Source organism: Centropristis striata, chromosome 23 (assembly GCF_030273125.1).
Source record: "Centropristis striata isolate RG_2023a ecotype Rhode Island chromosome 23, C.striata_1.0, whole genome shotgun sequence".
NCBI lineage: Eukaryota > Metazoa > Chordata > Actinopteri > Perciformes > Serranidae > Centropristis > Centropristis striata.
This window is the reverse complement of record NC_081539.1, coordinates 14,782,889-14,810,374: the sequence shown is the minus strand read 5'-3', so window position 1 is coordinate 14,810,374 and position 27,486 is coordinate 14,782,889. Positions and strand designations below refer to the sequence as shown.

At 37.3% G+C, this 27,486-nt stretch overlaps 1 protein-coding gene and 1 long non-coding RNA gene across 8 annotated transcripts in view; one reads left to right on the top strand and one right to left on the bottom strand.

Moving 5' to 3' along the window:
* The window catches only part of en2a (engrailed homeobox 2a), a 5,092-nt gene extending 1,966 nt beyond the window's left edge, over positions 1 to 3,126 (top strand). Inside the window, exon 2 of the mRNA XM_059326701.1 lies at positions 858 to 3,126. Within this exon, the coding sequence (XP_059182684.1) occupies positions 858 to 1,177 (320 nt within the window). The 3' untranslated portion in view covers positions 1,178 to 3,126. The remainder of the gene's footprint in view (positions 1 to 857) is intronic.
* Positions 2,931 to 27,486, bottom strand: LOC131961809 (uncharacterized). 7 transcript variants are annotated; one of them, XR_009389895.1, is made up of 8 exons: positions 27,261 to 27,486; positions 26,594 to 26,665; positions 24,431 to 24,488; positions 23,663 to 23,731; positions 9,578 to 9,807; positions 7,687 to 7,759; positions 4,040 to 7,583; positions 2,931 to 3,778 (listed from the first exon to the last, which is right to left on the bottom strand). It is a non-coding gene; the product is annotated as an uncharacterized LOC131961809 (long non-coding RNA). The 7 variants fall into 7 exon arrangements; XR_009389894.1 differs by lacking the exon at positions 9,578 to 9,807 and having other exon boundaries at positions 4,040 to 4,315; positions 7,409 to 7,583; XR_009389896.1 differs by lacking the exon at positions 9,578 to 9,807 and having other exon boundaries at positions 24,431 to 24,499.

Genomic DNA, 27,486 nt, shown 5'->3' with positions numbered 1-27,486 from the left:
GGAACCAAACACTACAGCTCCACCAAACAGGCCTCAGATGGAAAATTAACGTGTATCTAATGTGTGCTGCTTGAATTCTATTCACGTTTGTCCATTCAGGAGCTTTTCAAGTGACCCACAAAAACAAAAAATGCAAAGTAGCTGCATTCAACTGCATTCTGTATTTCAAAACAGTGTGGCAGTGATGTTTTCCCCAAGTGTTGTCCTATTGGTTAATAATTCCTTATTACTACAGGCAATATCAGTGTGTGTGTGTGTGTGTGTGTGTGTGTGTGTGTGTGTGTGTGTACGTACTCGTACGTATATGTGTGTAAGCGAGGCAGAGGGATGGAAACAGGGAGGGAGGGGAGCTTTTGCTTCTTGGGTGTTTTTTTTTTCTTCCAGTGGACGTGTCAACATTTTACAATCAGTCCTCATAATGGTTTGGCATAAACGCGTTAGGGAATAAATACAACGTAATTTAGTGATTTGTTTTATATTAAAAACTTCAAAAGACTATAGTCAAACAATGACAATAGATGTCTTAAAATATATTTGTTGACTTATTTCTCAATTTTGGAGATAAAAATTAGTTTAAAAAAATCTAGGCCACATTTTCTTATAAAATAGACTTTACGCACGTGTTTTGGATACATTTACAGACCCTATTCTAATAATAGTAGTAATAGTAGTAATACGTGGATTGAGTATTTTAATGGGATAACCTAAAAAAAAATATTTTTTAAATCTCTAAAGTTGTTTTTAAGCCGTTTGCCTGATTTTTGGGCATGCTTTTATGTGTTGCCCATATTCAGGAGCATATTTCGATACTAATAAACCCATATATGTGTCTCTGCCCCCTCTACCCCACACTGCAGGGCCACGATCACGCAAACCAAAGAAGAAAACGACCAGCAAAGAGGACAAGCGACCACGGACGGCCTTCACAGCAGAGCAGCTGCAAAGACTAAAATCGGAGTTTCAGACAAACCGGTATCTGACCGAGCAGAGGCGGCAGAACCTGGCGCAGGAGCTGGGTCTCAACGAGTCCCAGATCAAGATCTGGTTTCAGAACAAGAGGGCCAAAATCAAGAAGGCTACTGGCGCTAAGAACAGTCTGGCCTTGCACCTGATGGCACAGGGACTGTACAATCACGCCACCGTCACGTCGAAGGACGAAAAATCAGACAGCGATTGATTTCCAGAGAAGTCACAGCAGCCTCCTGACGAAAAAGAACCTATAGTAATCCTATGATAGATTTTTATAGAGATATCACTTCAAAACTACAGGAATATTTACAGCAGATACAAATACCACAAAGTTATATCACTATCACTATAATACTGACCCACTACAGGAAATAAAAAAAATAAAAAAATAGGACTTCAAAGAGTCCCTACAGGCATATTTAATGGTCTCTATAGGTTCCTATAGGAATATTATAGGGTTTTTCGTGATATGGGAGGTTTTGTTAAGCCTACAATGCAATAATTTCATCGAATAAAAGGGCCAGTGTAGAGTATACCAGCATAAATTGTTTAAAAAAATAAGAGAGATATTTCTGCAATATCACGTCTATAAGAGATGTTGTATAAAGGTATGTTTTCATTGTTTGTCGTCCCCCCCAAACCCCCCCAGGAGGTACACATGCTTACACCCATCATTTTTCTATAGGCCTACCATGATTGTCATCATTTTACATTGAACTAACTGGCACATGACGTTTCGATCTGTCAGTGAAGTGAACAAACTGAAGTCCAAAGAATATTTTTCTGCTGCATCCAGGCTACTGTGAATTTAAATAAATGCTAACACCAGTTTTATTTCCATGCTTGTTGGTTTCCTTGGTTGTGTTTTAATGTGAAAAACCGGACAGAGGAAGTGGTTTTTTTGATTGTCACTTGCAGACCTAAATTGGGCAGACAATGAATTTTGATACGTTTTTTAAAAGAAAAAGAAAAAAAATCACAGGAACTGTTTGTTATTATTATTATTATTATAATACTAAGTGACTGAGAGAGGTAGCGATTTTTTTCTAACACGCCACTTAACTAAAATGCTAAGCTAGGCCTTGCTTCTATGTATGTGGTCGTCTTATAGCCTTTAAACAGATATTATGTGCGTGCTCCCTTCGTTCTACCAATGCATCAGTGCAGCTATTATAGTTTGAACTAGCAATATGAATCATTTTTTTGTAGCTTAACTGATTGAAGGCTATAATGCTGCCTATAAAGTCACAGAACAACTCTGTAGCATAAAGACAATGATGACAACCATTCTGAGTATAGACTATAAAAGCAGGTTATTGGATGTTCTTGTTAAATCTTTCTCTATCTATACAGTTTTATTACATATCCATTTATCATAAAAGAAGGCAAAACCGTCAGTGACTGTATTACAAATGTTGGAAATCTCTTATCGTTGTTGAAAGGACTTCATATGTGTATTTATATAGATTATATTGAGAAAAAAAATCTATCCAATGACCAGTGTTGCTTTAGAGTAGATATCTGAGGTGTTTACACTGCTTGTTTATCTTGCAATAACTTCTTTGTTTCTTTTTTTTTCTTTCTTTTTTTTGTGAATGAAAATAGTTTATGGGGCCTTTGCATGAAAGCTGCAATTTGTTGTACTTGGGCAAATAACTGTGTTTATAAACTTTGGTCTTTATCGAGGGGAGTATGATCGAGCTAAGTTTTAGACTGTATCCATACCAAATTGTGGACTTTTTGCCTTTCAAAGTGTTTTTGTTGTGTATCTGCAAAAAGTGTGTGTGAATTAAAATCCACCAAACAGAAACACACTTTGCCTTAAAGTTCAAGTGTGAACTTTTTATGAAACAGAACTGTGCCGAATCAGAGAAGCAGTATTACTTCAAATGCAGACTATTCAAGTTTAATGCCTTTATGAAAAACTGCTGGTACGACATTATGAATTTACTCATCAGCGTATATCTATCTATATATGAACATGTTTAAATAAAATTACAACACAGAGTTGTAGAATACAATGCTATTTTTTATTTTATGTTGGAAGTATTCTTTGGTATAAATGTACATAATTTGTATCATGTATTAATTGTGTAATTAACTGCCTCCTGAAAACTGCAAAAGAAGAGTAAATAAACCTTGAAGATTATACACAAACAAGTCTCTAGCATCTTTATGTGAAGAAAAAGTTGATGTAAAAACACAGGAAAAAAATAAGGCCTGGCTGAAGCAATAAGCGTGACCTTCAATCAATGTAGAGCTTCTGCAGGCATTATAATCTAGAAAATACAAATGCAATACTGGATACAATTGTCTTGAAAAGAGAAATATATACAAAAATAGTTTTAAATAAATGCTGCCAGATGTCAAATATTCACAAATGCAATCACAATTAATATTAATTTGCATAGCATGACAATCCTTTGCATGCAAACGCCCACTCATTCTATGGGCGGTTCTGCATCACATTCACGGAGGATCAAATTCATGGGTTTTCAGATTAAAACATTTGCGAAAGCATCCAAACATTATGCAAGGGAAAGCCTTGAACAATTCCCAGGCATGTTTCCTCAACAATGCCTTATCTGCATTTCCATACTTGCACCGCTAGTCTTTGAACGCCATGTCTAACGGCCAGTGACTAGCATTAGAGCAGATAGGGCTGCTCCCAGCACTGTCTCCACGACGGTCAGTCTTCCTCGCCGCTTCTGAAAAGAGCCTGTGCTTCTATCACAAGGCAGGAATGGGAGTCGAAAGGAGAGAGTGAGAGGGGAGGGGAGGGAGGGGGTGAGAGAAAGAGAGACACACACTGGAGAGAGAGAAGGAAAGAGAGAGAGAGCAATGAAGGTCAAAGCCTGTCATGGCTGCAGGTGGCTGGTTTCCCCCCTCCCGCCCCTCAGTAACCCATTCTCCACACACAGCTTTCTCACTCACTAACTCATACTCTCTCTCTCTCACACACACACACACACACATCTTACTATCACTTGGTTTTATTTTATTCTTGCCTGGCACGCACACATCCCCATACACTTCATTCATTTCTGTTCCTCCTCACATGCACACATACCACTGTTGTTTTGGTCCTTCATTCAGCGCATCAATAGGAACCTTCATCAAAATATTCACCGGCAGAGAAGCTCCCTGAAGTTCAGATAGGGACACCAATGCATGAACAATAGCTGGAGCTATACAGCTGCACGGGCACAGCCTCCTGGAACAACAGCTTTTTATCGGAGAATAATTTGTCTCATCAGGAAAAGTGAGATTCAGGTGGTAAAGTGACCAGAAGTGGTCCTTGTTTGGGGCCTCTAACAGCTTCACGCGACCAAAAACGTCTCCATTGCTGTGGAAACATAATAAATGACATCATAAATCATCAGTAATCTGAAGAGATAACACTGAGAAATGCACATTTCCTTTGGAATAGGATGCAGAAGTGGTAAAAATGCCTGGAATAAAAGTTATTTTCGGGAGTATTGCTGACAATTTCACAAAGTTCTCATGCTGTAAAAAATGGAAGTGAGCACAGGATACATCAGGAAAGTATCAATGTCTACCTCTAAACACAAAAGGGCCCCATCCTGCTATGACCTCTCCTACCATCCTCCCCCTCCCCTACTGTGTCATTTACCCAGTTTCTAAATGCTTCCTACGGCCAGAGTGGAATCTGCTCAGAGGTGCCTAGGCTTTGTGGCGGAAACATAATTAAAGTGGTGAAAGATGTAAAAGGTGAAGAATGGGGATGACATCAGGCCAATTTCACACTTGGCACTCGAATGGCTAGGTCCAAGCCAGGACTCTTGCCTCGCAACACAGATCAAAGCCCACTGTCACCGCACCAGTGCAGGAAAAAAAGAGGCAAAAGGACACCTAACTATGCTAATCCCCAGGACGAATATATTTTAATCTTGTTAGAATACAAGTTAATGCCGTGGCTCAGTGACTGAACTTTCTGGCAAGAATGAGAGGTGGACAGAATTACTTTTACCTTTTCTACATGAGGTGCCTCTGTCTGGCACCGGATAAACAGCCAGAGTCTGAACAAACTTTCTTTTGGGCAAACTCAGCACATTATCAAGCTGCATACTGTACAGGCTGCAGATAGCAGTCGCAAGCCAATGAAAAGGCGAGCAACAGTTTTCATTAGGAACACCGATGGAGGAAAAAAAAAACAAAAAAAAACCCTCAATCCCAGTAGCTGTGTCAGTGACCCCGTCTGAAGCCCCACTAGGGCACCTAACATGCAAAGGAAATGAGTATTTTGTGGACTGGTTTGTCCCCTCTCACATTGAGCCCTCCTTTCTCAAAAGCACCTTGGTAACCCTTGATCTCTCATGTATGGAAGTCAGGGCACTGGGGCCTGCAGAAGTTGACTAGGCAGACAATAGCAAGCGGATGCTTTCTGCAAAAGTCACACCCAGGCAACTCTCATTTCACACACCGTGTTTGAGCGACCCTTGTAAAGAGATGCAAGACTTTTCAATAAAGATTCTTTTTGTTCCCTTAACGAAATTCAGGAAAAACAAATCTCCATGTGCTTTTTCCCATGTAGCGACCACAGCTGGGCTCTTTAGTGGACGGTTTCTGCTCAGGGTTAGAATTAAAACATGAAATCTTGCATTAAATTTCACAAAGTTGTTTATTATGTGGTTTGACCTGCAGTACTTCTTGTCTACACTGACTGAAACATGCATGTGTCAAAAAGAAATGTTCTTTTTTGGACAAATTTTGGAACAGTAATGATCGAAAATAGAAAATATTTCTTCATGAAGAGTTAAAAATTGTCCATAAAAAAAACTAGTTAGGGTTTATTTCAGATAATGAAAGTGGTTGCATTAAATATTTCAGTGACACTGACTTTTTTTCAGACTGCATTTAATATACATTGTCTAACGCTTTGGTGAAACCATTTGTAATAAGTTACACTGGTGGCTTAGATTCAATAGATCACAACATGCACTTTTAAAACTCACAACAAACACAAACCATTATATACTTTTCTTTTCAGCAAATGGAAGCAGATATTCTTCACTCAATGTATTAATAATTTTAACCCGCGAAATGTCGACAGATTGTGTTCATTTTTCTCTTTTTATTTATGCTGAACATAATTTTGCCTGCAACTAATCATTATGATTATCTAATAGTTTTCTGTTTAAATGTATCATTAGTCTATTGATCATTCAGGCTATAAAATTGAAAAAAGAAAATTTTTCTGAGCATGAAGGGACATTTTCAAATAGCTTGTTTTGTCAAATTAAAATTCAGAAATCCAAAGACATGTTATTTATAATGATATAAAACAAAGAAACGATCAAAACGAGCAAATATTAAGTTTAGAGGTTGGAACCAGTAACACATTGACATTTTTGCCTGTTAAATGACAGAAATCTGAATCATGAAAGGTTAATTTTCTTTTCATCAACTAATTGTTGTAGCACTACATATAATGAAACAGTAATAAAACTATTTTCTGTGTAAAATGAATCACACTTAAAATTTATGTTCTTTCCCTGATATTATAAATTATATGGCAAATCAAAAACAAGGTGAGAAATGCAATAATAAAACAAATATTTTGTATTCAACACTTTTTTCACAAAGAAAGTTTTCTTAAACACTCATTGGAAAAATGTTATCCGTCTGGGCATTGCTTGTTAAAATGAATGTTTCTCAGTCTAATAACACAGTATAACATCTGTAAAGTTGGATCACTTTCAAGTATTGTAACACTTAGGGTTGCAGTGAAACACTTTCATGATTCTTTGGCTGTTTGCCCGTGTATCATGTACAGTAACCACCCTAACGAAGGTTTTCTTAAATTCTCAAGTGAACTTGTACTGAAATATTTACAGACGACTTCTTTTCTGCTCCCTGAATCCCTGAATGAAGTTAAAATGTAGGCTAAATTTGAGCTAAAATAGGTATGCAACCAAACAAAATTCATAATAAACAAGCTTAAAAACAAGATCTGACTCCACAAAATTCCACGGAAAAAATATCTTTCTCTGACATCTTTTTATATCTTAAAGTGGCGTTTGGTGTTTTATACTATATCTGTAATGCACTGAAGTAAACAATGCTGAATACCTACCAAAATCAGTACCAACTTCATGTTTGAGACAGGTTCTAAAAACACCCAGTACTCTGGAGGAAACAAATGCACGCAAAGGTATCAAAGCTACAAGCTGTAATGTGATATGCTGCATTATAATTTCATAATTCATACGATGAGGGAGTTTATGCAATGAAAAACTAGATCTCCTGAGCAGAAACAGGCAAGTTTGTTAGGTTTCTTGGTGTATCTTACATCCTTCTTCTTCTATAAACTAAATTAAGATGTACAATGTACAGTCCTGCCATTTCTGGCCTTTGTTACTGAGTTTGTGTTGCTTGCTGACACAGCTCGACAGGGTCAAGGATACATCTGACTCACCTCAGGCCCCCTGCTCTCCCCGGGGACCGGCCTGTCACTCACTTTGTGGTTACGCATCATAACTGACAGAGGCACAAAGTGAGAGCTCGATGCTGCATCAACAGCAGCAACATCATCACCAAAACCCATCCTTAGCATGACATCTTCCTTCCTAGTCCACCACCAGCTCTCTGCACTGTGGAGAGAAAGGAAATACACATATTCACACCAAGAGCCAATAATAAAATGTCATTCAGTGGGAGTAGGAAGACCTAAAAATAGACGATTTGGACATTTACCTTAAAATTCTCCACACTGCAGTTTGGATGTGGGATGCCTTGCAATAGAGTTGTTATGAAGTGGCAGCCAGACCTGCAAAGGTTTGAAATGATTGGGGGTAATTTCAGACGGTTTATTGAGGCTGGATACACACATCTACGCTCTGTGATCCATTCCAAATGGGTCTCTAGCTCATTGAAACAGCGTTGAGTTGGTGTAGCGTATAGCCTCTAATTGGTATTAAGTAGATGACATAATAAGCACATGCATAGAGCTGTTTGACTAAGAGCAAAGGGTTTCAATGACCACTGATCATAGCACTTTGTTCTTCCTACATTAAAAATGAATATAGTCACTGAAATACTGTACCACTTCAGAATACAAATGATACTATGGAAAGTGCCCACAACCCAAACTAAGACATACTGCAACATATTGCAACTAAAACACATGTACAGTATATGAATATTATAGATTGTTTTTAAATCTTAGATTCTACAGAGCAGCAAAATCCTGTGATAATCAAGTGTGAGTGCCCGTTCCCCGTGCCAGGCTGCAACCGATAATTTGGAGAATAAAATGGCAGCCGGCCAAAGACCTGGGTGAAGAGTTCAAAAATGTCAACACTTTCCATTATATTGTAGTAATGGTAACAGTGAATCCATAAAAACAGCATATTTAGCATAGATGTTTTCTCTATTTTGGCTGCATTTGTACTATGAAAATGGTCGCCATTGTTTCGCTACTTCGTTTTGTTTGGAAGGATTTTATTTTTTAACATTCAATCGACGAGAAGAGAAATATGCGGCGGCTTTTAGTTCTACATCCAGACAAATTGTGGCTGGGAATAGAGCACCGTCGTGAACTCCTGGTTTTGGATAAAGCACTGACAAAAGAGGTTAACCCCTCACTGATTTCAGCCCAATCTACCTGTCTAGACTTCTTTGGATTCTACATTGTTCTCAGACAGCCGAATACACCAAAAATAATCATCTCAGTTTGAGTTGGCATACAAGGCGAGCTGCGGCTCAGTCGACCGTGCCTCAGCTCGCAGTAGTGGGCGTCTCTCTCTTTCTCCCTCTCACTCATTTTGCTGCATGCTGCCATTTTAACTGTTCCTGAGTGGCAGGCGAGAGGGCGGGGTTGGTAGTGGCGGCCATGATGGTGGAATCACTACACCCACTCCTGAGGAACAGGCTCAACATCAAAGCAATTCACACATTGGGTTCTGTTGTGATTCAGGCCAAAACCTTAGACTCGAGGTACAGGACGAAGCATGACGTGATAGATAATAGTAATGTGAACATCTAACTGCATCTACGGAGAAACATTTCTATTAGAAAATAAACCACCTGACCATTTGAAAACAAATAGCGAAAATGACATCCTAACTATATATAAATCTAAAATAATTCTAAACTCATCTGGTTTATGACATTTGGGTTTTTTATATTCAAAATTACTGATAACACATCAATAGGCCAGCACAATATATAGTACAAGAGTAAAAAAATCAGTACTGTAGGACAGGGTTAGTGTCTGCTTCTAAAATTTTGGCTGAGATTTGCATTCTTTAACGTCTGGCCTTCTTGAGCGCATGTTTATATAATTTTCTCATATTTTTCATTAAATCATGCACGTTTAAGTTCAGTATTAGCACAAATTAAGAGGAAATTCCACGTTGAGAAGAGCTGCACACATACAGCACATTAATTTAATTTACTGAAATATAAAATCACACTTTTATCAAGACAAAACAGAATGAAATAAAAAAAATACTGTGCATCTGCTCAAACTAGAAAACTGCCTGTAAAGATGAGTATTACTCACCAATGTCCATCACCATGAAACTGCCTGTTGAGTATAATATTTACAGAGATAAAACAGATATCAAATCCAAAGATTACTTACTGTGCATTAGAAATAAAATGTCCGAAAATGTATCAAAATCAAAAAATTATCATGAGCCAAAAACTTGCCACAAAATTAAAAAAAAACTAAATTAGTCCTTCCAAGAGAGTCACCGTGAGATCAGAAGAACTAAAGCAAACAAATTCTCAGGAGCTTTGTTGTTTCAGAGTTGAAAACCGAAGATATGTGTCAGCTAGATTGTTCTCTATCTTGTCCTGACATGGTGTGACCTAACTGGAAATGTCACATAATTATTAAAATTTAAAAAAAAGGAAGTTTTGCCAACAAATTCATGCCTGTGGTCCCTCAAAGCAGATTGTGTATTATGTGGGTCACATACGTTGTCCCGCCTCATTTCCCCACCCCCAACCAAGAAAATTAAAAAAGGGAAAAAAATGTCTTCCTTGGATGACCAGAGTGGCTCCTAACCAACTACATTTGAGGTCAAAGTTCATTATATCCCCTTAGTAACACCAGGGCAACAAGCAACGGTGTCTAGACAGGTCATGGTATCCTCCCCATGCCCAACCAACCCACCACCCCCTGGCTCTTTCCGGAAGGAGGTGTCAGCAGCAGCCAAGTGCAGGGTAAACAGAGCGGAGGGGGGGGGTGGCCTTTGGCCCTCGTGAGGTCGGATCAGCACCTCCACCCTCCACTGATCAAAGATGAGGATCCTCCATGCCAGGGCCTTGGTCAAAGGGGGCAGGGTCGGGAGATGAACTCTGCGTTTCTGTAATCTAGACGTGTCCAGACCCGATTGTCTTCTTTCACAGCCCAAAATGGACCCTTCCGGTGCCGCTGATTACATTAGGGAGGACAGCCTCCTTTCACTGGGGCGCCCGGACAAAAGAGGCGCTTCCGTGCCCCTCGCCATCTGGTCCCAAAATAACAGAAAAGGTCCCAGGAAAAAAAAAAAAAAAAAAGGCCCAGCCAGCACACAGCCTTAAAATGAAAGGAACGCTGTTTGAATAGATGGGATGGCTGGACAGATAAGCAAACATACAGTAAAGCCTCACACATTTACGCAGAGATTGGAAGCCAATCTAAATCAGCAAATAAAGCAGTGTACAGGGGCTCTGATGAGCAGGTCTGCAAATCATTGACGGATTTAAGCAGAAATGGGATTCTGCTGTGCACCAAATAGAGAACTGTGCCACACGTACATCATTATTATTATTGCAAACTATCAATGCCCAGAGGCTCTTCATCAGTTTAAACTAATCTATGCTGGATCCCGTGGATAGATTTGTGATGGAAATGAGAAGAAAAACTCTAATTTATGTGATAGTTTTTAGTTTTTAATACAATACAGTCAATAAAAAAAAGGTAAAAAATTGAAGACAAAAGAAAGGATTTTCAATTTTGAATTTCGTAAATCAACATTGTAGTGTCACATTAGGTTGGATGCCAATTAGCTGTATCTGCAGCCTTAAACAGCGTGCATATTGTATATCTGTCACATCCCTATTGGTTAGTTTTACCTTGTGCCCAGTCCACTTTGTCAAAGCTGTGTGTCAGTGTTTTGCACATGGCATCATGACTTTTGACCGTTCCTTTCACATATCAAATCTTTTTTTTTTTTTTTTTACTAACCGATGCAGCTGCTGTTTGGGCACCGATTATTTGGCCTAATTGCGGCTCATGTTGCCATGACAAAGTTCCCAGAAATCCAAGAGCTGATTACTCGACCTCTATTACAGCTGAAAAATGCTGCAAGCTGCCATTTCAAATAATATTACAAGCATTTGTAACATTGTCTGCAATTGTGATGAAGTTACTTGGGAAGAGAGTGGAGCTTATTGCTTGTCTATGATCTGTCTGTACAGTCTAACTAGCACAGTGACACTAGAGAATAACAGCCCATCAAATGAAAAGTCTGTGTTTTAAAAGACATTACTATTAAAAAGATCTGGACACATTTGCAGTCAAAGTTGTGGAATTTAGACATAATCATCAGGGTTTTTAAAAACCTGACATGAGATCATAAAGTCGCAAATGTTACCGAAATGAGTATCTGGAACATTTTACATAACAGCCTTTAAAGTGCTCAAATCAGCAGTCCTTCCTTTAAAGATTATGTCCCATTTCAAATCCAAAGTTCCAAATCCAAGTTGAGGTTATAATAATGTGGTCTCTTCACTTCAGCTGCCTCTTTGATAGGTTTAAATGTCTAACATGCAGGTACTTCAGGTAAGCTACACTGCGTTACACTGTCACAAAATGCAGAACTTGGAGCTTTTGGAGCTCTGTTTTGCTAATACTGATTATATGCTCTGCTATGCATGGCTTGTTTTTCTCTCACAGTCCACAAGGAAATTTGGTAAATAAACAACCTCATTAGTGGCAAAGGTGATGCCGCCCTTGATCTTAAATGGTTTTGTCAGGAGAAAGGTGAATGAGCAGCATTTAGAAGTAAAGTTAGAATGAGTAGCCTGCCCATATGGGACCAGCTTTGTTATGAAAACTGATTTCATAACAAAGATAAAAATCTAAATTCAGCTCCTGACTACCACAAGCCAAACAATGATGCTGTGGAAAGTAGGGATGCACAATGTGAATTTTTTTTCAACTGCTACGGATAACCTGCTTCTAATGTCTGATACTAATATGATAACAGATGATTTCACTTTCAAAAAAAGAAGTTCATAACCTGTAGTTTATGCAAAGGTAAGGGAGGAGCAAAGATGAATGATTTAATATTCCATAACTCTCACTATTGGTAAAAAACAAAAAACAAACAAAAAAACACAAGTCTTCAAATGTACATCAAAAAACTTCGCAAACACACATTGGCTTTAATAGAATAAAATATAATACAAAATTAAATTAAATGCTTTGAAATGATCTGTCAAACATGTTCCTGTATTAAATAGTCTACTGACTATTCAACGCCACCTACAGTATTGGAGTGTGTAGATGCTGTGTTTGTTAACTCAACTGAAGCAATTACACCTGTGTTATTGGTGGATAATCTGAATAATGCATAGTAATAAAACTATCCAAATATCGGCCTCCTATTTATGGGTACATATGTATATCGCGCATTCCTAATGGAAAGAAGTACAAGCACAAAACTACCACAAAAGACATATTTTGTACACATTATATTATTCTAAAACCTAAAACATTCACTGGGATAATGTGCCTAAATTTAATATTAACCTTCAAGATTTTGAGCATCCACTCACTGTAAATATAAGCAGCGACAGCACAAAAGTCCCTTTTTAAATGAATGTTCAATTTCAAGGTGTCAGATAGACCTGTCATCCAAACTTTGAATATAGATATGGGGGATTTATGAAATCCAAATTAATAGTATTGCCAGAACAAATTGATGTTTTAATGAATTATGAGATATCTGCATATTGCTGGTAGAACCACGACTTGCAGAATATCCAAGGTAAAACTTGTGCACCTGAAGACGATTTTTCTCTTATTAGCGTTAAACTCCAGAGAAATTATGCAAAGCTGATTTTAAGCACTGAAATGTCATGTAATTTTAATATCTTGTTAAATTTTGCTTCAGTGTATCTTAGATCTGCATGACATAGCACATTTTCGTATGTACAGGAATTTGGTGAATCATTAAGCTTCTAACTTTTCATTATCTACAGGTCCTAATTATCCGCCTTCTCTTCTAGCTACTTTTCTCGCTTTATTCTTCATTATAAAAATCACGTCCAGGCCTCAAACTTTCACTTGTCTTGTTTTAATCCACATATAAATAAGTTAAAATAAATGCATGAAATGATGCAAATAAGTAAAATAACTCCGTAAGGATGCACATCTAAGTAGCTGAAAATGGTCAAATGGCACAGATAAATAAGCAGATTCTTTTACATTAACTGAATGACAGCCTATTGGTATGATTTCTGACAGCTAAATTCTGAGAAGAGTGGAAATTACTGTTGACTTTGCTGTCTGAAAAGACCTACTTCACAGATGACAACAAGCTCTTCTCATCCCTGCTGTGATGCAGCAACATCCTGCAAGTATTTTACATCTGATTTCTTCATCTGTGTCATTTCTTGGTGAAGAGCTCATATAAAAAACAATGTGGAGAGAATAAACTGAAGCAGGTGAGGTGCTGTGATCTGTCTGCTGTTGTTGGAATAAAGCTTAAGGCTTTTTTACCCCCCCCATACCAAATAAAAGTACAAGTTCCAAACTTCAGAAACGAGGCACATACCTGCTCTGCTTAAGACTTTCTGTATTGGCATGCACTCAAAAAGGATTTGACATAAATAAGCATGGCTTGGACAGTCAGTTGACAACCATATTGGTTGTTCTTTGTAATGATGCTGTACACTTGCACCTCTGTTGGTTCCTTCAGCACTGATAGTCAACCCTCTAACACACACACACACACACACAAAAGCACAAAACGTGTTATGGCTGATGGTGCTTTTCTTTGTTCTTTGTTTTCTCAAGAAGTACTTTTTGGCCTTGCAATTATTGATAAAACACAGTCCAAAAAAATGTTTGTAAACCAAAAGAGAATACAAAATTCCAGCGCATCTAAAGCAAGACTGGTTTTGGAGGTGAGAATGCTGCAAAATTACAATTTACAGGTGAGTTGTGTAAAAGTAAAATAAGAATTCAAATGTGTGCACACTGCAGGTATGAGTTGTTGCACACACACAGCTGAATTTATTTAGAAAATCACTGTATGTATTTGAACTTATTATATTAACAGCGCTGGCATAAATGTTACCCAGGCGATCTTACAGACAGAAAACTGTTTTATATTCATGAAATACTTTGCCACTTTTTCAAGCAGGTAGTGTAGAGGAAAAAAATATAATGCAGGCAGAGGGGAGAGATTCACAACCACAGCCAGAACTGAAGAAACTGTACTGAATACAATCACACACCAAGTTCCTGCCCTGCTAAATGTCTATTCCCAAAACATTTTATTGAAATATTTTAAACGAAATGCTGGAAAACCAGAGCTCTTCCAGCAGCAGGTCAAGCCACAGCATCTAACAAAGACTGTCCAGTGACCCATATGTACTACTACCAGCCTAGAAACAAAACAGTATTTCCAGAACTTTCTCTCCAAAGCTCTGACTTTATCAACTTTCCTAGAGTTTCAGGAAAGACAGCAACACTGGAGGGAGTTCCCTTCCGATTGCTATCACTGAACCCTCCTTCTACCAAACTCTCTATCCTGTACGTCATCTTCCTCTAATCTTTTGTTTACGGGTAAATAAAATCTAAATAATAAAAGCTTTATCAAGTCCAACCCACGACTGACTCATTGCGCATGTGTCTGCTGGGGGTTGCACATTACTGGCAGACACCAGCTCAGTTTTACAACTGTGGGATAAGTGAAGTGAGTGTGACATATAGAGGGCAGGTGGTGCCAGTCAAGTGAAGTACACAAGCGGAGTCCCAATCTGTAGTTTCGTAGCGCCATAATTAGTTATTTTTCCATAGCAATCTCCAAATTATGTCATCAGGCCTTACAGAGTACTCATTATTCACTGCAACAAACAAGCTGGAAATAACACTCAATCCTATGGAGACCTGAGAACTGCGTTCCAGGGAGGGACTCGAGTCGCTGTGTGAAACCAACAAGAACCAACACGACACCTGGCATTTTCCAGCTAAAGTGGGCTGTTGCACACTGCTGAGCACAATAGAAAGACATGCTTCTTAATTGTGCAGGTTTGAGAGTGTAGAGGAATAAAAAAAAATGTAAAAAAAAAAAATCACACATATGGTTAACCATATAAAGGCTTTAAGACCTGCAGATTTTTTTTGATGAACATGTTTTTATGAGGCAACTAGAGCCCGACCGATAGGGGATTTTTGAGACGATACTGATTTGAGAGGGGAAAAATTCACTGATTACTGATATGGCAGCCGATATAATGCATTTTTGAGCTGAAATGAAGATTCTTCTTCTTTTCTGTGTGGATTGTTTACCAATTTTTTCACATATATGACTATATCAGAAAGCTTCTTTCTCAAATAAATAACTTTATACACTGTAAATACAATGCATGACACCATCAACAACTCTCAATTTAAAAAAATGAGACCCTGTGTAAAACAGAATGTATCAAATTCAGAATAACTATATAGATTTACAAAAAATTGTTTTCCAGTTTTAGCGTTAGATATCTTGTCTTTGTACTGTATTCAGTTGACTGAACGTCTCTCAAATCATTGCATTTGTTTATATTACATATTTCACAGTGCCCCAACTTTTTTAGAATTTTGGTTGGTTCTTTGGAGATGTAGTCCCACACTTAGCCACGTGTTTGCTGTTGCTTTTTAGACATTTGCAGGTGAAAGAAGAAAGGACATTTTATTTGTCCAGCACTCTGCTAAATACCAATATTTCTACGACAGACCAATATCGTCCGAAAACAATGTTAAGTCATCAATCGTTGCTCACTGCATCTTTCTACAGCCCTTCTTACCCTCATGTGTGCATAAACTACAGACATGAACCTCTTTTTTAAAATACAGAAATGCGAAATTATCGGTAATCATATCAGTCATGAGAAGCAGGTAATTATCGGTTGAAAAAACTCCATGTTGTGCATCCAGAACTGTGAAATACCGCAATCAGCAAGGGGACATATTGTTTTATTTTAGTAAAACTATGATTGTATAAAAACAGAAAAGAACACACCACCACATGAATAAGATCAGAGTAAAACACCATCAACATGGTAGCACTACTTTTGTACAATCTGCCTGCTACCAATCTTTGCATGTAAAAAATTTACTAAAAATCGATACAGTGTCTTTGACAATCAATACATCATCACAAAACATAGCATCACTATAGTCAAGTCTATCAATATTTTCTTACACCCCTGCTCAGCCCATACAATTTTACTTTTTCCCTCTCATCGGTAACTTAAAAGAAATACTTATTACAACCCCCAATTCCAATAAAAAAAAGTTGCAACGCTTTGCAAACCGTAAATAAAAACAGAATGCATTAAATTCAGAATTTAGAGTGTGTATTTCCAAAAAAAACATTCATCATTTTGAACATTAAATATACCAACTTTGTGCAGTTTTCAATTGAATATATGTCACAAATGATTAATTATCACACTCAGTTTTATTCATGTTTTAGACAACGCCCAACTTTTTTGGAATTGGTGTTTATTTTGCTTGTTGAGGCAATACTTGTTAATACTGCATTTTTGCTATAAACAAACTCTACAACTGGCTTTGCTGTAACCTTGGAAGTATGGGGAGGGGGAAATCACAGCATCCTCTGCAGGGTGTCAAGCCACTGTTTATTCAGTATGAATGAATAAAAAATGTAAAAAAAATAAATAAAAAAAACTTGTTGAAGGTATACTGATGGCAGGTTGAACCCATCTTTCAATGTAGTAATAATTTAAAGACTGAACATGGCTCAACATCACCAAGTAACTAACTAAAATTAATTCCTGCTGCATCTTTAAATTAAAAATAATTATTTCTTGTGCACTTAACACTTCTGTACCTTACAGTACGAAACTGGCAGATCAAACACACTGATCAGAGGATCAAGCTCCAGCACTGCTCGAAACCTCATCGTGTTTACTACAATAATCCCAGTCTTTTCTTAATTTCTAATAGAACCTTAGTAGTAGTTAGGTGGAAAGTCTGAGGTGATTTAGGTTGTTAATGTTATTTTTATTGACATGTATGTATTGTATACATACATTAAATTGCTATCTGCATAGTGGCTGGGCCCCTATTCTCAAGCTGCAACAACCTTACCAGGGTCTCCCATTTTACAAAATTATAATGTGTTTTATGATTGTACTTATATTATAATCGTCTTTGTGAATAATCTAAACTGAACCAAACCTTCATATTGTACCTAAAGAAACCGCAGTCCGGAACGAAAAATCAAACAATTTTTATTTAACCGGTAATTTGTGAAAAGTTAATATTATGAAGTGGAGCTAAACATCCTGAAGTATTAATTATTATTCTCTTGCATTATTGTCAATCACTCACGACTCAGACAAATTTCAGATTCAGGCATTTCATCGTGTAATAATTTTAAAAAACTGTTGTATTTTGGTAGAGTCCATACATTTAAAACAAAGATGTGAGAATAGTGTTGCAACATGAAGGAGGTCTGACATAGTTCGGTAAAACGGACAACCAACTCGAATTGTTGGAGTGAAACACAACTATAAAATGCACTGAAAAGGTTTCATAAGGCTCTAGTGTTTTCCAGAAAATAACAATAATATACAACCCAAAATCCCAAAAAGCGCGTAAAACATACGTAAAAATAGAATGCTTCAATTTCAGTGGATATTTACAAAAAGTTTCACTCTGAACATTTAATATCTTGTCCTTTCCCTGTATATTATTGAATGTAGGTAAAGGATTCGCGAAATCATTGCATTCTTTTTCTCATAGTATCCAAAAAATTTTGGAATAAGTGTTTTATATTGCTTATTTAGTTTACTGGTTATAGGGTTTGCAGAATGAAGATCAGAGAATGAAGAAGTTACCAAGATAAAGCTCTGGGGAACTGCTGGGAACTGGTACAGCTTCTGCACTTTGGAGATCATGCAGTGCCTGCACCCAAATGGGTCCTGACTTCAGGTCAGTGCAAACATTTTAAAGAGGGTAATTAGTTAACAGTTAAAGGCAGTAATCACCTAGAGATGAAGATAAAAGGACTCAAAGGAAAACAAACTGGAAATGGGCTGGTACCATTCACATCACAGTCGGATTCTAGAGGTCAGGTGCTAAGTCCTGTTAAGAGCCTCAAAGGGCAAACGCCCAACATTGGCCACTTTTGTGTGAGTGTTTAGAAACACAGCCAGATTTTAAGCACACAAACATGAAAAATATCAATTTCACATTTGGTTTAACGCTTTCACACTTTGTGTCACTGACACCCAGAGAGAAGGGCTGTGGAAGACAAAACACAGCTCCTGGATAAGGATCATGTTAATGCCTATCAATTAGGATCAAAAAGGGATTAACCGGCATGGTTGCAGCGGTAGGATGGAGGCCCATGCAAAGTTACTGAATACTAGGGGTCACACCCCCGACTTCATTAGGCCTGACCTTTCCACGCCATTGTGTGGCAGGAAAGGAGACCCTGTCTGTGTTTCCCTTTTACCCATCTTAGATGGCTTATAGAGAGTCAAATATGAGACATGCAGAAAAGCTGTTTGAGATCAGTGAAATATGAAATATTCACTTTCAATGTCCAGGGAGACTTATTAGGTTACTGCAACTTGGAGCAGGTGGGTATTTACTCATCAACCCCCATCCTCCCTGCAAAGGAAATCATTTTTTTCACCTTAGAGAGAAGTGAGATTTACTAATTAGTCATGGTGCAGCCTCCCCTCGCTATGATGTACCGCAGGGTTGACGAACACCACCTCAGCTTTGCCGTCTTAATTCACAAAAGGTCAAATGTCAAAGTGGAAGGTGTGTCCAGGTGTGTTCAAATAAGCCCCAATTAGGGAAAAATGCACGCACACACACCATAAAGTCTCTTAAATCCAACTTGGAAGGAAACTTTCAGTGAAGCTCCTGAACTGGGGCAATTTTAACGCCGTGGCATATTAAGAGTACTTTTTTACATATTCATTGCAAGAGAGAAAAATGAGAACGATGGAAATAACTTAAACACACAAACCAGCTGTATGAATATGATATTTAAAGAGAACTGTTGGTCACAATTGACAGTGTTTACACAAGGCCGAGTGCACTATTAAGGCTGCAACTAACAATTATTTTTTATTGTCAATGAATCTGCAGATTATTTTCTCGATTAATCGTTTGGTCTATAAAACTTCCTAAAACAGTAAAAATATCCAAGGTGATGTCTTTAAATGTCTTGCTTTTTCTGATATTCAGTTTAATATAACATAAAACGGAGAAAAGCAGGAAATCTCAATATTTGACCAATTGAAAACAGCTTTTTCAGCCATTTTTGCATTAAAACTTATATATTGATTTTCTGTGGATTGCCTCATTGATTAGTCTGCTAATCGTTGCAGTTATAGTGTAGATTGTATCTTTTACTGCCTAACAGGGTTGTTGCAGCATTAAAAGCAGTCACTGCATTATTATTTCTACACCTGAGATGCAACTGAGAGCTTAAACAAAACATGTAAAACTTTAAAGTTTCTTGTTAGATAATATATAAAGCTGATTTAACATGTTACACCTGCGTTTAAGCATCTTTAAGGCTTAAAAAGGCAACATTTATAGCTGAGAGTATGACCAAATGAACACAGTTTCACTATATGGTTCTCGAGTATCATTTTACAGTCTGACCAGATGTATGTACTCGTTCCAGTGAGAACAATTACATTATTGTTCAACTGTACCATAACTTTGATGACCGGATTAGATTTATCCTTGATAAAAATGTGCAGAAAAAAAACCCCAAAAGAAATATCAGAATGTGTTTTTTTATACTCCTAAATATCTCTACGTGGCTCTAAAATCCAGTGTTGGTCAAGCTGTATATAGTAACTATAGGGTTACAAGGACACTATGTACTTTATACTCAACCTTTCATAGTGAAGCTGAAAAGAGTCTGGCATGCATAAAACCTCGGTGGAGAGAAAGGTAGACCTGGGTTAAATAACTGACAGGGAATTGACCCACTCTCACAAACGGTAACAACTGTTTTTTTCATCAGCTTTTGTGTGAAATGATTTATAAAAACATTTAAATATTTTAGTTGACAATTACTTACGACTTTGCGATAGACACTGACCCTGCTATTTTAATGAAATATACAATCTTCATAAAGCACTGTGCACTTTGTTGAATGCTGTTTTGTGGACAAATGGCAACATAGACTGGTCTACACCTCTTCATTTAAAACATCTCCATCCAGCGGTATGTGCTGAAAACTCAGTGAAAGTTAAGTAAAAAAGCAGAAGTTCATCTCAGGCCAAAAGTTTCTTCCCAGAAACTAAGTACTTGTTCAGGCTGCTGTTCAGTTTAAGCAGGCATGCAGCCTTGCATTGCAGTCAAACAGTGGTCACCCAGGCCTTCAGCCTTCTTTGTACCGTTCATGAGGGTGTTATAGATGAGCACACTCCATTTCAAAGTCAGTGGTGGATTTGCAGTCAAATTAAAACAGAAAGTATTGCTGAAGCTGTCAATGCTACGCAGCTGAGTGGGAACGGACATGCTGCATGTGCTGGGTCACGAACGGTGAAAAACAAATGTAGGCAAACACACAGTCACAACACTGCAGTTGGAAAAAACAAACAAGTTATTTACTCACCTTTCACAATGCTCAAAAATAAGTGTTTTAATATTGGACATTTACAGAATAGCCGCTGTGCAATTACCTTCTTCTAATGAGGATCTAATATGCATGTGACGTTGATACTGATGTTGTGGCTGCACCTGAAATTCAAAACCGACTGCTCAGTCAGTGAGTAGTGTGTGCTGTGGTTGTTTTAATGATAAACAAAGGCCTGCTATCTCCAGGCAAAGATCTCACTGTTGGCCCAAGATCAATTGCATCTCTCAGAAATTGTGTTTGAGCTGCAGAGAACAAGATAGTTTGCAAAATCCACCCAATAAACAAGTCTCTCATGTTGTTTTTCTAATATTAGGACTTCATGAATACAGTATAAAGGAAACGTACTCAACTGTAACTGATCGACAGAAAAACTAGATCGCAAAAACAAAAAACAAAAAACAACATAGCATATTCACAGAAGCATTTGTGGTGAACTGAAGCATCAATATGAATAACTATTTAACACAATTATTATATAATTCTAAGTTCAGTTTGAGTGTGAAGAAAATGTCCATACTCTCAGATTGCTATATAGTGGAGTAAACTTGTTTTACAAAGGTCAACAGGTTTGAGTGAGCAAACCGATAAATAAATAAAATAAAAAATAAAAATACTCAATCTGACATTAATCTATAGGTTTGCTAATTCTGACCTGCCTCCAACACATGCATGAACCAAAGTGCCTTTTCTCTCTCTATTTTCATGGCAACAGAGCACAGAGGCCCAGCTTAATATGTTACTGACAGCCACTGTTGTGTTACGTGGCATCAGAACACAGTCTGGCTTTCACACGAGGTCTTAACAGTGGACGAAAACAAGTATTCAAGAGGGTAAAGGTCACCTAAACCTTTCAGCAAGTCAAGTTAGCAGTTCTGCATCACAATATACAGTAATTTTAAATAAACGTTGCAGTGAGCTCATTTTCATTTTAAAGTGTTATTACATCCTATGCAACTTTATTTTAAAGATATAAAGACCACTTTTATTAAGACGATCAATAATTAAAGAACTAGATGCTAAATAACGTATATATTATACGTAATATATTTTTTTATTCTCAGCAAGAGTAAAATAATTATTACATTAAATATGTTTGTATACAGTTAGCTTAATACAACAAAACTTGCATTGCAATATTTACAAACGATTTCAACGTACTAATCAAACACAAAAACAGCTTTATTTTAATGTCGTTTATTACCCAGGTGAAGTACCGAAAAAATAATAATTTTGTATTAAATAATAATTACAATGCTCGACTCGCTAAAATAAAGCTACATTTTATTTAGTCTTTAAATATGATGTGATTTGATGTTAGTTTTTATGAATACGGGAAAATATAATTTAAGTATGTTGAGAACTAATAATAGTTAGTTGGTGAAAATTTCAACTCATAAAATCAAATAATCCAACGTATCACAAAATTATCTTCACGTTGTTTTTGAAAATTATTTTTTATGCGAGTGCCTTGCATGTCTAACTCATCACCTTATGTTTTAGATGAGGCTTGGATCATTTTTGCAAATAAAAAATATAAACAGCACAAACATTATCGCACACTACATTTAAAAAGCAAATACATTTACTTTATTATGTATGTGGTATATTACTAAATGCGTAGAATTTCTGCTTAATTAAATTTCAGTCTTTATTGACGTGCATTTTTAGTTACATTAAATATTCCATCCAGAGCATTTGTAAGAGTGTGAAAAGAATGAAAATAAAATAGGAACATTTTATGATAAAATCAAAATGCTCATCCAAATACGAATTGATCGCGTTGCCCTCGACAAAAAGTAAACCCATAATTATAAAACACAATTCAGTGCAAGTATTTTTCACAAGTACCCGTTTCTTCAGTGTCACTTTCAAATCTGTTCCACTAAAAAGTTTGTTTACGTCACGAAAGTCGTGCAGTTTCGTAACAGGATTCCTGCTGTGAGTTCAGTGTTCCTTTTCTACATTATACTTCATCTTTTTTGCCACTGCCTAAACCTAAAATGGACGCCGCTGGCTTTGAGTTATCGATGGCTAGGACCGGCTAAGGGTCACAGCTGTGCAGTCGTGCTCTTAGGAGGAACAGGCAAATGGATCCATGTTTTGGCAGGCTGCCAGGAGACTCCTTAAAATACAGTGAAGGCCTTGATTTAAAATATGCCACACCAATGTCAAAGGAAACTGCGTCATTACGCAGCAGAGGCTGCTGAGATAAACAACCCAGCGTTTTACAACAGACAATGGCAGCTGCTGCTGTAGCACGGAGCAATGCTTTGAAACAAGCTCAAATTTTACTCTGTATGTGCACAGAAATAACCCCAGAAATCTTTTCATTATAGCTCAGGCAGCATTAGAGCCTAGATGAAAGCCTGTTTTCTCCAGACATCATCATGATGTTAGACCTCGTGACTGCACTGTGGGTGGAGACAATGAGCCAATAGAAAACCACGATGAAGATTCAGAGCCCTTCTTGCATCAGCATTTTCCGGCTAAGCCTCAAGTGAAAGTTACGAGATCCATACCCATGATTATCTTATGAAGAGATCACAAATCAGTGTTAATAAAAAATGATTGCTGCTGACGAGTGAATGACAGCGTTGAATTTGATTAGCCATTTTTCATCATCATATCATGTAGAATTGGCATTGCAAGCCAGAGCTCAACCTCTGTAAATACTGGCCTGTGCAGCCAACTGATATTTCCCTCAGGCAATCACATTCACTCTCTGCAGCACCTTAAAGCATTCCTGGAATAGCTTTTCTCAACTTTTAACGTGCCCAAATGTGCTTAAATGAACAGGTCAACACAGATCTTACCATTTGGGCGGACACACTCCAGTGTCGAAGACATGAAGGCATGACAGGCTGCAAGAAACCATGGATGTCCTGTGGAAATGAGAGAGGAAAAAAAAACATCAAACAACTGTGCAGCTTGGTCATATTCTAGACACACATAATGCTGTCACAGATAGGGTAGGAAAGAAAACAGAAAACTAAAGGACAATTAAATTAAATTTTAAAAGCATATTCATTTTTGTTTCGGTTTGTAACAGATTCAAGCTAAATTTGCAGTCTTAAAGTTAACAAAGATATAAATAAGTAATATGTTGAATAAATAGCAATAACCGCGAAAAACAATTTGAACGCAAATAGTTGTTAACAGTTGTTTATCGTTTAAAAGCAGTAGTTATATATACAATTTAAATGATGCCATGTCTAATTTAAGGCATAAAAATTCAGAAAAGGACTTATTTTATCGTAGTATTAAGGGATGCATTACTAAATATATAATCTGCATGCAACACTCGATAATTTGGTCGTTAATACAAGTAAGGACAATGATGACCAACATCAAAATAAATTGCTCATATGTATGCATTACTGAAAACTGATTTTGCGATACATATATATACATACATATTCATTTCATGTTTTGAAAACAATATTGAAAGCCACACCAACAAAAAGGCACAATATTTATATATAATCTGAATATATATTTAGGAGAACAACAATTAGAATTTGCAACAAGTGACCACAACAAAAATGTAAGACCCTAAAACTCTTGCTTTCCATTTTTCTTACCTTCCTAATTGCAATTCCACTCATTTTTGTCAGACACTGGATCAGGTTTGGGACAGGCCTGCAAAGACACTGCATGCTTTAAGTGTTTCTGTACTCACCAGTGAAAGCATAATCAACAAGCACTCAAAAACCATTGAGGAAAATGACAAGACGAGACCAAAGGAGCTGTCTGACAGCATACGAGTGTGCACTAAGTAGGTGATAATGAAGAGATCTGTCCAGGCCGGTCACTGATATGGCAAACAGATAAACATCACAAACTCACTGAGTGAAAGTAACTTGTAATGTCAGAGTGACGCCAGGAGCACTTTTAGAAGTTAATGTTGTCTGTAGTCTCCCTCATTGAAGTGGAAAAAAGTGCTTTGACTTTTTAAAAACATCTTGCTGCTTGGTGCATTATATGACTTTTTAAAGCTGTAAAAATTCATATAAAAAAAGTTAAGTAGTGCTTCAATAAGTCCACCAAATGGCAGGTTGTTGTTCACAAAACTAAACCTTCTATGCACACAAGAGGCTTATCTTCAATAATTTTGCATTGAACTTTGTACGATGAAAAATATGACATTAAGAGAAGTTTCACTGGCTATAAATATAGAGCTCAACTGAGTCTAAAAGCAACAAAGCTTACGTTTTATAACTTCAAGAAAAGAAATATAGATTCAGTTGCAGCCAGCAATAAAGTCAAAAATCCACCGAATGGGATAATTTACCAAAAATACTGTTGTTTGTTTTTTTACAATTGCTAATTTATATTTCAACAACATTCATATATTACTTCACATTGCAAAAAATTACACTTCTCGCTGTCGCCTTTACAACGCACTAAATGCTGTAATTATAAGTAATACATTTTATTTGCGTTTCTTTCAAACTGCCTGTAAGATATTGTAATTATCTTACAAACCTGCCTACTGGACATTGTATTGAACGGATATACAGATTACAAATATTCAAAAATCAGAAGCCATTATTAGCTGACATTTATGTAATATGCAGAGACATTAGGGTTGCTCACAACAAATTTTTGCAAACCCCAGAAGCCTTTGGCATCAAAAGGCAGTGATGAATCAGACAAAATGGCTACCAAACGTCCCAATAACAGACAGATGGTGGTGGTGGAGAAACAAGAAAGAAAGAAACTTTCCATCAAGTCCAGAATGACATAACATTGGATGTGTCCGACTGTTGGAAACAGTAAGGATGGAAACTAGTGATGAAATAATCATCTAATCGACTAAAAGCAAAAAAATGACGTTAGAAAAACCCGACAAAAAGTTCACCATCCCTTTCTGTGTGCAACATGCTTGGGCAGCTGTGGTCTGTTTCATTGAAGTATAATGTATCACAATCGCATGTTTTTTTTTTGCTCACATCAAATCATATACGTCATGGATAACAACAATGCTATATAGCAGCCATCTTGCCCCAAAAGAGCAGACACTGGGAGGAGGGAGGAAGGCCGCCTTAGTCATATGACTGCACTGTCTGCTGACAACTGCAGTGACAGAGCAAAAGCGTCTAGACGAGTCTGAGGCAGCAGCACATCAGGTACACATGCACTGTCGCACATGACTTACTTACAATTTGTTTTAATTTAAATGCACATTTACCCACTTTTCATTTCTGCATAGATATAAAAAAAAAGCTCAGAAATGTGTGTAGGTAACAGCATGACAATTATTAACCGCTTCAAAAGTGTGTACAAACATTTGAACTAAATACTGGGGAGCATTGCAACATTCAAAATATAACAAATATGCCAGGCTCAACCACGAAGAATCTGCATAAGCAATGCATGAAACATGAAGAATTTCCCATTTATAGTAATGACGCAGCCAGATTTAAAATTACATTTAAAGATATGCCATAGCCATAGGCTGTATGAAATGTTTGTAAGCTTTATGTAATGATGTCAAACAGAGCGTTTAATTGTACTTTTAGGCGAGTTGAAGGAAGTTTAAAGTTAATACTGAAAACATATTGATGTAAAAATGCTTTAAACATTGTTGTTGGGGGACATTATTATGAAAAATTATTAAATAAATGCAATGGTCTGAAAACCCCTCTTAAATGTATGCAATGAAACTCCACCCTACATCACTCCAACCCTTTAAAGTGAACACATTACCCCTCTGTGAACCTACAATGTGTACAGCAACTAACCTTTCTGAGCTGGTGCAGGCTGCCTTCTGGATGGTGCACTCCTCATGAACTCTAGGGCTGACGGCTGTTCACCTGCAGAGCATAAACAAGGGCAGTTTGAGAAACATTTCATACCTAATGCATATTACCTCACCTCAGAGCAACATAGATTAGATTAGGTTAATTATATGTATGTGTGCCTGAAATGTGTATTGATCCGCGTTTTGTAACATTAAATTAGGATGGTATGGCTGAAAGGGTTAAAAAAAATTGATGAGTCCACAGAAGAAGCCAGGTTTCCCCTCAGGTGCCTCCTGAGTAACAGGTAGCTTTAGCGCGCGTGGGGTTAATCAATAACCACACGTCAGCAAAGGTGCGTCACCTGCGCATCTTCCTGAAATAGTGTGAATGAGGTCAAGTCTCCAAAACAAAATAGCTACTGTGTGAAATTCGTTAGCAAAAATTAGAAAACGCACATTATTCGCCGTGTTCTACGGCTAAAATTAATCGGGCCACTTCCACTTTGTTACGGTAGAAGCGGATATTTTAAATTTTGAGCTAGCAAACCGTTATTTTAAACATAAACGCAAAGCTAACGTTCACAAATAAACATTTTTTGGCAAATGTTTAATGCTGCAGTATCCGCTGTATGTTAGCCAAGTTGCACTCAGGCGCTTGCCTTACCTACCTGTGCATAAAGAGCTGTCTGCTGACAGACTGCAGAAGAAAAAACTTTCACAGCGTTCATCTAAAAAATATTTTTTGGCTAAGCGTGGCGACTCGTGGGCGAAGCCGTTTGCGGAAGAGAGGCAAAAAAATCCCATTTCCAAACGGCAGCTTCCTTGTAAACGTGCAAACAGATGTAAAACTCCATCTCCAATTTTATCAATTTCAGACAGACTCCAGACAGTCTC